General features: G+C 36.1%; 1 protein-coding gene across 2 annotated transcripts in view; it reads left to right on the top strand.

The window, feature by feature from the left end:
• The window catches only part of Cenpc (centromere protein C), a 46,870-nt gene that overhangs the window by 25,507 nt on the left and 5,918 nt on the right, over window positions 1–15,445 (top strand). For both annotated transcript variants that reach the window (XM_057773152.1, XM_057773151.1), the window contains exons 13-17: window positions 4,390–4,446; window positions 6,612–6,716; window positions 8,164–8,286; window positions 8,803–8,898; window positions 10,457–10,611. In XM_057773152.1, the coding sequence (XP_057629135.1) occupies window positions 4,390–4,446; window positions 6,612–6,716; window positions 8,164–8,286; window positions 8,803–8,898; window positions 10,457–10,611 (536 nt within the window). The remainder of the gene's footprint in view (window positions 1–4,389; window positions 4,447–6,611; window positions 6,717–8,163; window positions 8,287–8,802; window positions 8,899–10,456; window positions 10,612–15,445) is intronic.

Below are 15,445 nucleotides of genomic sequence, written 5' to 3'. Positions count from 1 at the left end.
TCTCGAACTCACAGAGATCCGCCTGCCTCTGCCTCCCGAGTGCTGGGATTAAAGGCGTGCGCCACCACCGCCCGGCTGTATAAGCCCTTTCTCAAACAGTAGGAAACCTCATTCCCATTATTCTCAATGCATTCAGTTATCTATCTACCAGACGCCTTCAAGGTCCACTGCTGTGGGAATTTTTTCAGCAAAGATAAAGCATCTACTCACATGCAGATTACATGGCAAATTGGATTGGAGCGGAGGTGATAACAGCTTGATTTTGGAGGTAAACTTCACATGTCATAATTAGCTTAGTATGTAATCATCATTGCAGCCAACTTTAGAATATTTTGTCATTGCCCTGGCCCTGCCCCAGTGCCATATCCTTCACCAGCCATCTTCTCTTCTCTTCTTCTCAGGTCTGGGCAAACACTCATCTGCTTATGATCTCCACAGATTTATTTAGTACAGGGCAATTCAGTTTTATAGACACTAGAGTTTTTTTCCAAATTAACAATTCTATGTTTTATTTAGTAGATTTTAAACAATATTTTGTTTTCTCAAAGCTTGAACCAACTTTTCAGGAAAATGTATATATATAGTCAACATAAGTAGCTCATGAGCATGAAATATTCCAACCTTATTGCTTCAATCTCAAAGCTTGAACCAACTTTTCAGGAAAATGTATATATATAGTCAACATAAGTAGCTCATGAGCATGAAATATTCCAACCTTATTGCTTCATTGCTATCTTAAAACTCAATAGCTTAATACAGCTATTGATTTATTTTACATGGTTCTGGCAATTTGTCTAGGCAGTTCTTAGGAAGATACATTATGATATGATAGTTAGATACAAGGTATTTACCTGCAATTTCTGAAGTTTAATTGAACTATATCTTCAAAATTTGTTCCTCATTTATGTATTTGGCACCCATCTCAAATAGACAAGAATCTTTCTCTCTGTACTGCCTATTCATGTGGCTGTCTTGGGTTTTCTGAAAGCATGACAATCTAGGGTAGTTGATAGCATTATTGTCTTCCTCAAAGTTTGACCCCCTAGTGGAATTTGCATATCTTGTTAGGATTTTGGATGTAATAACATTAGTCTCAGAAAGTAATTTTTGTGTGTTCAATTAGTATAGCAAGTCACTCTGGCCAGCAGAAATTCAAGAAGGAAATGAAACTGAGACTGAGGCTTCGGGGGGGCACTTAAAAAAGCTGAAGTATCATTACATAATTCCCTCCCCTTTGAAATTTGGATAAATCTAATTTGTTCATTTCTTTTAGATTTTCCAACTTAATGGAGTATTTTTTAAAGTATTCACTTATTCTTAATTTCTCTGGTATCTGATATGTTTCTCTGTTAATTTGCATCCTTTCTTTTGGCTATTTGGATCAATGGTCTGCCAATATTATCTCCTCAGAGATCCTTCTCCTAGATTTGTTAATTCTTTGTATTCTTTTCTTTGCTTTTATTTAATTAATTTCTGCTTTAATTGACATTAAAATTGATTTGATTTGTTCTCGTTTATCTTTTTGAGTTGCATTATTAAGCTATTTGTGCTTTTATTAATTTTAAAATGAAAATGTAAGCACTTACACATTTCCCTCGTGTCCCAGGAGTTTTATTATGTTATGCTTTCATTTTCATTTAGTTCCAGGAAGATTTTTTCCCCTTCTTTCTAGATTTCTTCTTTGACTCATTAATCATTCAGTTATGAGTGTTTTATTCACCATGAGTTTGTATCCTTACTGCAGATTTGTTTGTTGTTTTAAGTTTTATTGTTTTATCATGGTCAGATAGGCTCTACAGAGTTATTTCAATCTTTCTGAATTCGTAAGAATTCTTCAGAATATCTCTTTTAGAGAACTTTACATGTGCTGCTGAGTAGATATATATTCTTTGTGTTTGGATAGAGTAATCTGTAGATATCTGTTAAGTTCAGTGGTCAGTTAATTCTGATATTTCTGTTTATTTTTTGTTCAGATGACCTGTCCATTGCAGAAAGTAGGATATTGAAATTGCATAGTATTAATAGGTTGATGTTAATTTGATTTTTTTTTTCATGTCAGTCACTTTTATGAAATTGTGCACACCAGTGTTTGGTGCATGTGTGTTTAGGATAGAGATGTCTTCTTGATTAATTCACTTGATTAGAATGATGCATTTTTCCTTATTCTGATTAGTTTTAGCTTGAAGCCTATTTAATCAAATAGTAAATTAGCAAGACTTTCTTGCTTTCTGGTTGCATTTGATTGGAATACCTTTTTTCACTTACTCACTTTCATTGGTGCCTATCTTTAAAGATAAGTCAAGTTTCATGTAGCAAGCAGAAAGATGAATTTTGTGTTTTGATCCAGTCAGCTGATCTGTCTTTTGATTGTAGAGTTGAGATCATAAGTATTTAATGGTTTGTGGTGATTGCATACTTCTTTTTCTTCTTCTCCGTTTGTGTTTTTAGTTGTACTTTTATTTCACTAATTATAGTTCCATTTGTTTTGTGTTTTTCTAGTTTCTTATATTTTTTTATATTCTTTATATTTCTGTCTATATATATTTCTATAGTCTCTTGTATTTTTCTGTTTAGAAATAGAAGTTCTAAGAGATCATGGGTGACAACCTAGACTACAGTACCCAACAAAACTATCAATCCTAGTAGAAGAAGAAAAAATACTCCATAATATTAAAAGGCTAAAAGAATTCATGTCTACCAAACCAGCTCTAAAGAGGATACTGGAAGCAACACTTTTTTTTTTTTTTTTTTTTTTTTTTTTGGTTTTTTCGAGACAGGTTTCTCTGTAGCTTTGGAGCCTGTCCTGGAACTAGCTCTTGTAGACCAGGTTGGCCTCAAACTCACAGATATCCGCCTGCCTCTGCCTCCCAAGTGCTGGGATTATGTCAAGTGTTTTTTTTTCTCATGTGGCTTTAAATATTCTTTCTTTGTTCTGTATACTTCGTGTTTTAACTATGTATCTGTATGGGTATGTTTTCCTTAATTTGGGGACATTTCATTTTATTATCTTATTAAAGATCCTGGTCTATTCCATTAACTTGGGATTCTTGCTCCTCATCTCTGTCTATAATTTGTCTTTTCATAGTGTTCCATGGGGGCTTGCTTTCAGTGTCAAAGGAATAGTCAATGTTTCATTTTTGTAGGTTTTTTTTTAAATTTTTCATATTCTTTACTTGTGTGGTTTTATTCTTCTGCTTTATCTTTGAGTCCTGATATTCTCCTAAGTTTTCTTGTTGGATTATTAAGGTTTTTCTTTTTTATCTTTTATTCACTTTTGTTTCATCTTGAGTTTTTTTCAATCTACATCTCTTTATTGAATTTTGAATTCTGGGGTGTTTTTATCATTTTCATCACCCTCATGTTTGTGTTTTCTTGGGCATCAGTTAGGCATTTATTTTCTTTAAGTTCATTGAGCTGTTTCTTCTTTAAACTCTCTTGAATTCTTTAAAGTTTATGGTAGTTCTTGAACAAGGTATCCTGGAGTTCATTTCAATAATATTCTTTAGAGAACTTCTATGGGTTGGTGGATTTAGAGGGAACATACTCTGATTTTTAATATTTTTCTTTTATGATAAAATGTGGGCATATGGACTTTTTTCATTGGTTTTGCATCTGATATGGACACAGTAGGCTAAGACAGAGCATAGCATGTGAGTGTTGGTTATGGTACGGGTGAATTGAAGTATTAGGGACACAGAGGATGCTGGGAGAGTACACAGACACAGAATGTGCATCCTGGCCCAAGCCTGAAGGTTGAAGAGAGCATGGGAATGAGGATGGGGGCTCAGAAAATTAGGCCTGGGCACTGGATCTAGGATTATGGATAGATCTGAGGATTGGGAGTGGGGGTGCAGAGTAGACTAGATGGACTGACCAATTTGGGCCCTCATACAATATTGTGATTCTATTTCTTAATAAAGATCACATGTGTATACAATGTGGAAAAAAAATCAATGCAAATCGATGATGTTTTAGAATGTTGCTAAATTGAGAACCTGGGAGTGATTTTACTATTAGAACTTTAAGAAGAAAGTTGTGGGTGAGTGTAGGTAACATTATTGAAATTTACTCACCATTATGCCATGCCTTTTTATTTGCTAGTGGCTTATTTGCCATTCATGGATAATAGATAATATTTGTTTTTTTTTGTTAATTTTAATGGTTGTGCTCTTTAAATATGTTTATTGTATCAAAGAGTAAAGAGATTTTGTACTGTTTTTTCCTTAGTTTGTGTTGTTTTTCAATGAAAAGAGAAAGTATAAATTATATTTTCAGATTTAAATCTTATTTATAATACTTAGTACAAGTTGATCAGAAAACACTTTAAGTCAATATAGAATTAGCAGGCATTGTTGTATTGTTTATAATACTATCTTTTGTATTTTTCAGATTTAAGAATAAGAAGTTCTAATTTACTACCAGATAGTAATATACATCACAAATTAGGTAAATAATTTATTCTTACACTATTCCCATTGAAGAAAATGGTATTTATTGAATCTCTCTATAAATATAACTTAATTTTTTTAACAGGGAAAATACATCCAGATTAGTATTACTTGTTTAGATCTCAGCATTTCATAGTGTATTATGAAATCTCAAGGTAATTTTAATTTATACTTCCTTGATTGTTAAGGATGTTGACCTTTTTAAAAGTATTTCTCAGCTATTTTTGTTTTATCTTTTGAGAACTCTGTTTTGTTGACAGAGGTTTCTGTTCCTCCTCATTCCACAGCTGTTTGGCCCAAAGAAACACACAGAGATCTACATTAATTATAAACTGGTTGGCCTATTAGCTCAGGCTTCTTATTAACTCTTATAGCCTACATTAACCTATAATTCTTGTCTGTGTTAGCCATGTGGCTTGGTACCTTTTATCAGTGAGGCATTCTCATCTTGCTTCCTCTGTGTCTGGGTGACACCTGCAGACTGAGTCTTTCCTTTTACCAGAATTCTCCTGTTCTCATTGCTCTGCCTATACTTCTTGCCTGGCTACTGGCCAATTAGCATTTTATTAAAGCAATACAACTGAGAAATCTTTACAGGGCACAAGATCATTGCCCCACAGCACTGTTTAGTTGTATACTCCATTTTTAAATTTAGGTTAATTTGTTTTCTTGATGCTCAGTTTTTTATTTTTTAATATATTCTAGATATGAACTCTATAAGGTGCATAATTTCTAAAGTTTTTCCCATTCTATTGACTACTGCTGTGTTCAAATTATGTTGTCCTATGCCATACAAAAGCTTTTCAGTTTCATGAGAAGTCATTTATTGTTGGTCTCCGACTTATTTTTCTGTTGATGTGATAAAACACCATGACCAAAGCAACGTATAAAAGGAAGCATTTATTTGGGGGCTTGCTTACAGTGTCAAAGGAATAGTCAATTTTCACTAGGTTGGAGAACATGGCAGTAGGCAGGCAAGAATTGTACTGGAGCAGTAGCCAAGGACTTACATCCTGATCCATCGTCTCTAGGCAGAGTGACAAGACAGCCTGGTATGGAATTTTAAAACCTAAAGCCCACTCCCAGTGACACAGTTCCTCTAACAAGGTCACATCTTTTAATCCTTTCTGAACAGTTCACCAACTGGCAACCAAACATTCAAATAAATGACCCTTTTAGGGCCATTCTCATTTAAATCACCATAGTCTTACTCCCTATGCTTTTGGTGTTTTGTTCAGAAGTCTTCCTATACCAATGAGTTCAAGCTTATTTTCCATGTTCTCTATCAGATTCAGGGTATTTGGTTTTATATTAGGGTCTTTGTTGCCATTTTGAAGTTCTTTTGTTGTGTTTCAAATGCTTTTCCTATGGCTATTATAATAAGGTTGCTGGCTTCTTAAAGAGGCATATCCTGTCCTATACTGTTTTGGTTATTCATGTCTTTTTTTTCTTTTTGTTATGGTTTGGTTTGGTTTTTTTGGTCCTGGGATCTAGGAAGTTAATGACTTTTGAAATGATTCTTGGCATAGATACCTTTTTGTCTTGGTTGCTATTGCCTATTCTGGGTCCCAGCTAAGCCTGATTTCTTTGGAGTCCCTTATTCACCGTTAAGTGTGGGGTCCCTGGTAGTTTTTTGGTTCAGTGAGAAGTCACAAAGGAATGGATAGACGGAGAGGCTGAGAGGGTGGTAAGGAAGAACTCTGCACGAAGAGACTGAGTCCCGAGGACTTGGAAATGGTCTGGGAGGTTTTACTCAGGTGGACAGGCTGCAGCAGGTCTGAAGGCTGGTCTAGAGAGACTGAAATGAGGAGCAGGAAGGAACGTCAAGTTCACTCACCTAGAACCTCCCCAAATATTGTGACTGTGGTGGTGGGGCGTCCCTGGTTGAAGTGGTTCTGCAGGTTAGTGTCAGTCATAAACTAATGGAATCTCAAATTATAACAAATTCTGTTTAATATATGGAATGTAGCATTGTTCAGTCTCACATGTGGGTATTATCAAACTTTTATTTCTTGGCCAATCTAAAGGTTCATGTACTTTTATTTGCACAAGCATCTAAAAATTTGGGGATTTTGTCTCATCATTGAAACATTATGTTCTAAGAGTTGGTATGATTCTTTACTATGTTTGCTCAATTTTTGAATTTTTGTTTAACTTTGACAGTACTGCCCTCCAATTCACCAAATGTTCGTAGAACAAAGAGAATACGTTTGAAACCTCTCGAATATTGGCGAGGGGAACGGATAGATTATCAAGAAAGGCCATCAGGTAAGACCTAATTTAGGTGATAATGTCTTATAAGTGAAAGATTCATTGCTTGAAATAATTTTATCATGTGACAGGCTCTATCCTACATATTTTTATCACCTCCCATATACAAACATCTAAAAATAGGGTTTTAATTAAAAATTTTCTCATTATTTTAGAGGTGTTGATTTTTTTTAATTTTTATTTTTAGTTAAAAATTTCTACCTCCTCCCATTTCCCTGTCCCTCCCCCACCCCCCTCCCTCTCCAGTCCAAAGAGCAGTCAGGGTTCCCTGCCCTGTGGGAAGTCCAAGGTCCTCCCCCCTCCATCCAGGACTAGGAGGTGAGCATCCAAACAGACTAGGTTCCCACAAAGCCAGTACATGCAGTAGGGTCAAAACCCAGCCCTCCTTGTCCTACACGTTCAGAGAGTCCGGTTTAATCACTTGCTCCATCAGTCCCAGTCCAGCTGGCCTTGGTGAGCTCCCATTAGATCAGCCCCACTGTCTCAGTGGGTGGGCGCACCCCTTGTGTCCTGACTTCCTTGCTCATGTTCTCCCTCCTTCTGCTCCTCATTTGGACCTTAGGAGCTCAGACCAGTGCTCCAATGTGAGTCTCTGTCTCTAGCTTCATCCATTACCAGATGAAGGTTCCTTCCGGATGGAACTCCTCAGCCGAGGTGTTGATTTTTTTCCCTTTTTTTTAATAACTAGCTATTTGACTCTCTGACTTTGTAGATATTGTCACTTAAATAGCTGAGGTTCCTGATTGCATAAAGTGAATAATTTTAAAGTTGTATTTTAATTGTGTGTATGTGGGAGGCTGTGAAGATATACACAGAGGCAAAGAATTATTGAATCCCTCTGGAGGTGAGTGGACAGGTGGTTGTGAGGCACCCATGATGGGTGCTGGGAATTGAACTCTGGTCCTTTATGAGAGCAGTATAAACTCTTTAGTTCTGTTAAAGGACACTTCACCGTGGCTCACTACTTTGGGTTTATTACTAGTTTCTGCAGTGTTCGATTTTGTTTTGAATCCTCCATTGACAACTATCGATTTCAAGTGAGTTTTTTTGGTTTTGTTTTTGTTTTGTTTTTCGAGACAGGGTTTCTCTGTAGTTTGGAGCCTGTCCTGGAACTAGCTCTTGTAGACCAGGCTGGTCTCGAACTCACAGAGATCCACCTGCCTCTGCCTCCCGAGTGCTGGGATTAAAGGCGTGCGCCACCACCGCCCGGCTCGATTTCAAGTGAGTAACAGGGCATTGAGTCTTGTTTCATCAGTGATTTAGACTTCATCATCTGATTTAGATTGTTAGAGACACAATTGAAATTGGTTAGTATTTGTGTCTCTTTAACAGCTGTAACATGTAACAGCATTTCCTTTGGTACTTTGAAAGGAAATGTAATATATTTAATGTTTTGCTTTTAGTTTTTAAAGTCACCAGGAAAACTTTTTTTGTTAAATTTTAGGAAGAATTGTGATTGGAATAGTATCCCCACCTCCAATATCACCCATAAAAAAGGCAAAAAGAAACCTGGACAAAGTCAACAAAAAAGCCAACAAGAAACGGATCCATCGTGATAACCATGAAAGTATGAACCTGTTCAATGTAACTTAGATTTCGTATCTCTTAAAAACCTTCAGACATAGTAGCCTCATCAGTAAAGATCATTTTATGTCACCCCCCAATTTAGAATATAAGATAATTTTATTCTTATAAAAATAGCTATGGTATAGTATAAAATGTTTCCTTTTGAGACCATTACCTAGTCATATGACTCTTACTTGCTCAAAATATGGTTGCAGTAGACATTTAATTTACTTTCCCAGAACTTTGTCATGATTGCAGCTCTGAGGGATTATGCAAATCATCATTTAGTTTTTGTTGAAATGAAAAGTTTACATAATGGCTCTCAGAGGTATTTACTTTACATTAAATCTTATGTCTTAGAATTTGAAATTTTGCTTATTAATGTGCTAACATGATCAGAAAGAGGTTGCTAAATCTTTGTCAGTTTTCTTTACAACTTATCTCTAATTATATTTTGCATTGAAATTTTTTATAATGAATACAAATTAATTTTGTTTCCATGGTGTTTGTTCTACAGAGGATAGGTTAGTGGTGAATCTGGATAAACCCCTAGGAAATCCCTTTGAGGCAACATTGGCAAAGGACCCAGAAACAAGAGAGATTGTCCCTATGGGTAAGTTTGGGAATGATACTGAAAATAATTTAACAGAAACTATTGAAAGGTTGGTCAGTGTGTATGCTCTCTTCCTCCCTCCCTCTTCTCCCTTTACCTCTTTCTCCTTCTTTCTCCTCCTCTTCCTTTTTCAGCACTAAAATCTCTTTCAATAAACAGCCTTTGTGAGAATAATTATGGATGAACATTTATGTGAAATACAGTATCATGTGTTTGTGTTCTGAGTTCTGGAGTTCAAGTGGTACTATTACCTACCAGATATGTTATCTTTTCCAGTAGGCCTAGGCCTTCTATAAATGAGTAGATATATGAGGAACTTTTTATGGGAAATTATAGAAAGTTAACTTATGCCCCAGGATGTACTCCATTTGGGCCAGGGCACACACTGTCTTCTGTACCTTTGGAATCCAGTCGTGGTACCTGGAGTGTGAAACTTTGTGAAGATGACTGTTAGTAGCATCAATCAGTCATACAATCAGTTTTAATATTAAGAGCCTAGAAGCCTCATGATGTATTACATTGACATTAAACATTTAGTTTCTGGCAGGCCATCCATAATATTCTAGTTGGTACAGGGCTTTAGGGAATATATGGGTGTTTACCAACTCTCAGTTAGGATTTCTATTGCTGTGAAGAGACACTGTGAACTCGGCAACTCTTATCAAGGAAAACATTTAATTTAAGTGATGGCTTAGGTTCAGAGGTTTAGGCCATTATCATCATGGAGGGGAGCGTTTGGCATGTAGGCACATGGTGCTAGAGAAGGATGTGTGGATATGCAGGCTGCAGAAAGTAGACTGTTTCACTGGGCATGGCTTGAGCAAATATAAAGCCTCAAAGCCTGCGTGCACAGTGACACACTTCATCCAGCAAGACCACACCTACTCCAAAAAGACCACACTTCCTAATAATACCACTCCTTTTGGGGGCCGTTTTCTTTCAAACCACCATACCAACCAAGTAGTATTTACTTGTAGGAAGTAGTTAAAGATTTTAAAAACTATATGGACTATGTCCTAGTCACTGCCCTATTACTATGAAGAGAAATCATAACCAAAGCAGCTCTTACAAAAGAAAACATTTAGTTGTGGACTTGCTCAGAGTTTCATTTATCATTATGGTTTAGTCCATTATTGTTGTGGCAGCAAGCATTGCAAGCATAGTGCTAGAAGTAGTTGAGTTATATCCTTATCTGTAGGCAGAAAGACTCTGGGTTTGGCATTAGCTTTTATATTATACTTTCTTGTAGTCTTAATTAAATAAAAATGTTTCTGTTTAATCATCATCAACTGAACAAAACCAATTTATTCTCATTGTGATGACACATTTTTATTTTGGAGCTTGTTAAGCTTTGTAAAGGCATGGAGCTCTTTATTGTGTCTCTTCTAATGTTATTTTCCATCTTAGTCTCCTTCGAAGTAAAAACAGTTCCATTATTGTTAAGCTAATAACATAGTGCTTAGTTTGAGTCAGTCATTCCCTAAGTGTTAAGATGACAGTTACATGCTGTTAAGCATGTTTAGCTGGTACTATATTTGTATTGTTATTTTCTCCCTAGATCTTATAAGGCCACGAGATACATACCAATTTTTTGTGGAGCAACATGGTTTAAAAGTTTTTAAAACGTTGGATACAGCAGTCTTTTCTACTGGAAAATTGATTTTAGGACCCTATGAAGAAAAGGGAAAACAGCATGTTGGCCAAGATATATTGGTGAGTATATTTCTCCATTTATTTCTAGAAGTACAACTGATTTTTTTTCCTTTGATGATGCGTTGAAATTCTATTTACCTGGTAGTGAAATCCCATTGTTATACTGCACAAAGAAATCTTTTCCTTTATTAAATCTGTTGCGGTTAACTAGTCAGTAATTATTTAAAAATACCTGTACTGTGCATAGCACAACCTTGAGGTTCAGTGGTTTGAGATGTGATTGTTAAGAGAATCTTAGAATACAGATTTGCAAATAAAGAAGTAGAACTTTAGAGCTGCAGGGAATGATAGAGATTAAGGTTTGTGAATTTCTGTAATCATGTGGTTGAGGATCAAAGAGTTTTAAAATGATTTAAATAGAGTACTCTGGAGGCAAAGAACTAGCTGCCTCCCTGTTGTACCTAACAGGGTCTGAAGTTGCCCCTCTCTTCTTTCTCCCTCTCCCTTTGTCTCAGTATCTACTGCGTACACATGTGTGCTGTGCATATGTTCACGAGTGCTGTTAACACTTCATTCTAAACATGATAAATGTAAAATTTACAAAGTTTATTTTAAGGATATTTAATATGCCATCATTGTAGCAATATTTTAATTAAGGGACATTCTAAGAATAATTCATTATTGCATCATTATAACTAGAATCAATTAAAATAATTTCAGTGTTAATGTTCTGTAGCTTTATGTCTGTGTGGTATATGCACATATGGCAGGGTACAGAGACCAGATGGTGTCCTGCTAAATTACTCTTATTCCTGTGAGACAGGATCTCACTGAACATGGCGTTAGGTTGACAAACTACAAGCCCAACTATTCTCCTGCCTCTACCTCCACCTTTCCCCTGTAGTGCTGGGGTTACAGGCACACATTTCACACCTGAGTTTTGACATAGGTGCTGGTGCTCACACTTTGCAACAAATGCTCTTTCCCATTTCTCTGGCTCCTATTCCAGGGTTCTTAATGATTTATTTAATTCAGTAGATTAAACTAATGATGAAGACATTGTATATCATCACTGACCTAATGATAGTTACCTGTTAAATTATAATGCCCTTATGTAAAAGGGAATTTAAATAATAAATATTTGAAATATTTAACCTGGTTAGTATTAAGAGGAATCCACATCTTAAAACAAATGACACTATAATGAATTAATAGAATTTAACTAGAAAAATACCTACCTTTCTATTAGAGTACAAACTGATTATGTACATTCATTTGTAATACTACTTATAATTGGAAAATTTGGAAAAGAAAAACATAGTACAGAAAGAAAAATGACTGTATTTTTTTTTTTGGTTTTTCGAGACAGGGTTTCTCTGTGGTTTTGGAGCCTGTCCTGGAACTAGCTCTTGTAGACCAGGCTGGTCTCGAACTCACAGAGATCCGCCTGCCTCTGCCTCCCAAGTGCTGGGATTAAAGGCGTGCGCCACCACGGCCCGGCAAATGACTGTATTTTTATTTTGGGTTAATAGCATAAATATGTGGCAAAATAAAGTTATATAACTTCAAATGTGATCTAAGAAGTATTTGTACTTTTGAAAACTATCTCAAATGTATCTTTAATACTAGCTATATGAGAACTTTTTTGGGCTAAAGTTCTAAAGCAAATTTTTAATTTGTATCTATCTTTCTATTTTCCTTCTGTTTGCTTTACTGTGTGTTATGAATGGAATTTTAGGGTTTAGTGTGTACTAGACAAGCTTTCTTCCATTGAGCTGCATCTTTAGGCCCTGATTAGAATGTAAATATAAATGGCAAGAAAACATAAAAAAACGTGTTACTATGTGATTGGTTATTAGCTTTGTGTACTCATTTTTAACTGAAAATTGGAATTAAATATTTTCTTAATAATTGGAACATTTTTCTTAATTTTTATGTCAGCATACAAAGTATTTTTTGCATTTTTAAAAAACTTTAAGCACACTTGATATGATTTTTGAAAAACAAAAAGAGACAAGAATAGAACCCCAGCATTTGCCTTTAACTTCTTCCAGGTACAATGCTAGAGACGCTGTCTAAAGGAGGAGGAGGAGATCAAACCAAAGGAAGATTAGCAATGTACTAGTAGAGCTGATTATGGATCGTTCCTAAAAAGTAGAAAGGCACTTAAGAAGTAGGAAAGGCAAGGAGGGCCATCAGGAAGATTCAGTGAGTAAAGGCGCCTGCTGCCAAGCTTGGCAGCTTTGGGAAGGGGTGAACTGGTTTCTACAGTTCCTACAGGTGGACTGTGACCTGTAAACCGCCCCCCTCCAAATAAAATGAAATAAATGTTAGATAAAAAAAAACGATGTGAAGAACACAACAAAACATAAAAATGTACTCAAATTGTAGGAATGTTAAAGTGAGAATTTCTTTTATTTTTTATTTTTTTAAAAGATCTGGAAATACAGTTTAAACATTATAAATAATCCAGAACTAAGACAAACAAACAAACAAAATGTCAACTGCCCCACATTAACTGTTATTCCATTTCTTGTGGGGAAATGCCCAATTTGGGCCTTCGTTTAGGCTTAGGATGTTTTTATTTTTATCATGGCGTACATGATGGAAGACTATCAGAGATGAGCAGGATTCGGTAATAACGTCTCAGCATCCAGCTTAAAGATGCTCTCCCACTGGCCAAAGATGAAAGAACACTCTTTGGGTTGACGTCCTTCAGTTCTGTCTGAGTCCATCACTGTGATATAGCCTCCAAAAGAAAAACTAATGTGTTAAATCTGGAGGCTTCTTGGAAGCTGCTCATCATGTTCCCAGCTGATAGTCAAGCCAAGGGGGGAAAATCAATCCTGTACTCTCCTTTTCCCATACAAAGTCTGAAGTGAGGAAGGCCAACAATAGGTGAGAATTTCTTGTTAGGAATGCTTAGGTACTGAGTGAACATGGAATGCTGCGCTTGAAATAATCACCATTTTGTGTCCTTGATAAACTGAAGTGGGACCTGAGCATCAGTGGCTGCTGGCATCTGTAAGGAGCATAGCTAGACATGTATTTCCTGATAGGAAAATAGCGTTGTAAGTAGTCTTAATGTCTTTAAAATACATAGAAACTGGAAGAAAATAACATGGAATCATAGGTCTCTAGATCAAACTACTAGTTCATGGGGAATGAAAGAGAACTGAAAGTGAATATAATAAATAAAGTCCTGCTGTATGAAGAATTTATGATCAGTTACTTAATCTATTGTATATGAGAGCAATGGAAATTGAAAAGAGAGAGAGAACCAGGTAAAACCTCTACGCCAGGGCTTCCCAGCATGGCATGGTTAACGTTTTTCCCTGGGTGATTGTCTTTATTGTAGCAGGGAGTTATTCTATATATAGATGGTCACTTAGAAACTTCCCTGGTTTCTCTCTATTGGTACCACACTAGACAGTGACAGTTGTGTTTTCAGAAACTGTTTTATCCTAAGGAGAACAATCAGCCTGATTGAGACCACTGCTATTAATTGAAAGGTCTGATCAGTAACTGTGTGTACCTCTATTGTGTGTATACCCTAGTCTCAAAGCCAAGCGAAACAAAAAGCCCTTGAAAATATGTTGAAACCATAAGTGGAATTTTTGAATGTTAATTTTAGTGATGACAGTATTGTGGTTATATATCTTTATAAAGGACTTACTCTTTTAGTACATAGTACTGCTTTTAAATTATCTATGCTAGGCTTTCTTCTCAAATATTAAGTAATGAAGGAAATAGACTATTGGACAGGCAGTTTTGCCCTTTTGTTCTGTTTGTATGTATCAAATTCTTTTTTTTGTGTGTGAATATGTTTGTGTGTTGGTGTTGGGTGCATGTGTATGGGTAGGGTATACGTATGCACGTAGAAATCAGGAGTTGGTAGCAGTTGCATTTCTACTTTATTCTTTGAGATAAAGTTTTTACTCAACCTGAAGCTCAACAATTGGCTGGCCTGGCTGGGTGATGATACCCTACGATCCTCCTGTCTTCACCACCCAAGCACTCACTGGTGTTATAGGCATGTACTATGCTACCTGGTTGTTTTTTTTTTTTTTTTTTTTTCTTTTACTGTGGTACTAGGGATCTGAACTCAGGTCGTCATGCTTGTGTTTACCACCTGAACCATCTCCAGCCCCTCAAAAATGTGTTTTATAATATATTTGAATCATGCTTATTTAGTTTAATTTTTTTTTTTTTTTTTTTGGTTTTTCGAGACAGGGTTTCTCTGTGGTTTTGGAGCCTGTCCTGGAACTAGCTCTTGTAGACCAGGCTGGTCTCGAACTCACAGAGATCCGCCTGCCTCTGCCTCCCGAGTGCTGGGATTAAAGGCGTGCGCCACCACCGCCCGGCTTTAGTTTAATTTTTATTATTTTTCAGCGGAGTTAAAAAGCAATACATAGAGTAATGTGATATTTTGATGCATGTGTGATACATTGTAAACTATTTAAATCAAGTTAAATATACCTATTTTTTGAAGTTTTATCATTTCTTCATGGTAACAATGGATAGGGGATGGTCCATGAGACCTTAATCCTATACAAAGAATTAAAGGCAACTAAGGAATTCTGAGAGCACAAGAAATAGACTTCTCCAGGGAAGAGCACAGCATTTGGTTATCCAATACCAAATAGTCAGCCTTAAAGACATACACAAGTAACATAGAGACTGAGCAGGCTGTATATAGGAATGTATGTGTACATAGGTGTACGTGTGTACATGTAATAACAAAGAAAAAAGAGGCCATGAATGTGAAAGAGAGCAGGAGGGGTATATGGGAGGGTTTGAAGTGTGGACAGGGAAGGGGAAAATGTTGTAATTATAATCTCAAAAAAAAAATTAAAAAAAAAGGTGTTTCTTACTGCTTTAAAAATGTACAGAG

Source organism: Chionomys nivalis, chromosome 6, assembly GCF_950005125.1.
Source record: "Chionomys nivalis chromosome 6, mChiNiv1.1, whole genome shotgun sequence".
Classification (NCBI taxonomy): domain Eukaryota; kingdom Metazoa; phylum Chordata; class Mammalia; order Rodentia; family Cricetidae; genus Chionomys; species Chionomys nivalis.
Note: the sequence above shows the minus strand (reverse complement) of the source record. Positions and strands in the feature narration are given on the sequence as shown.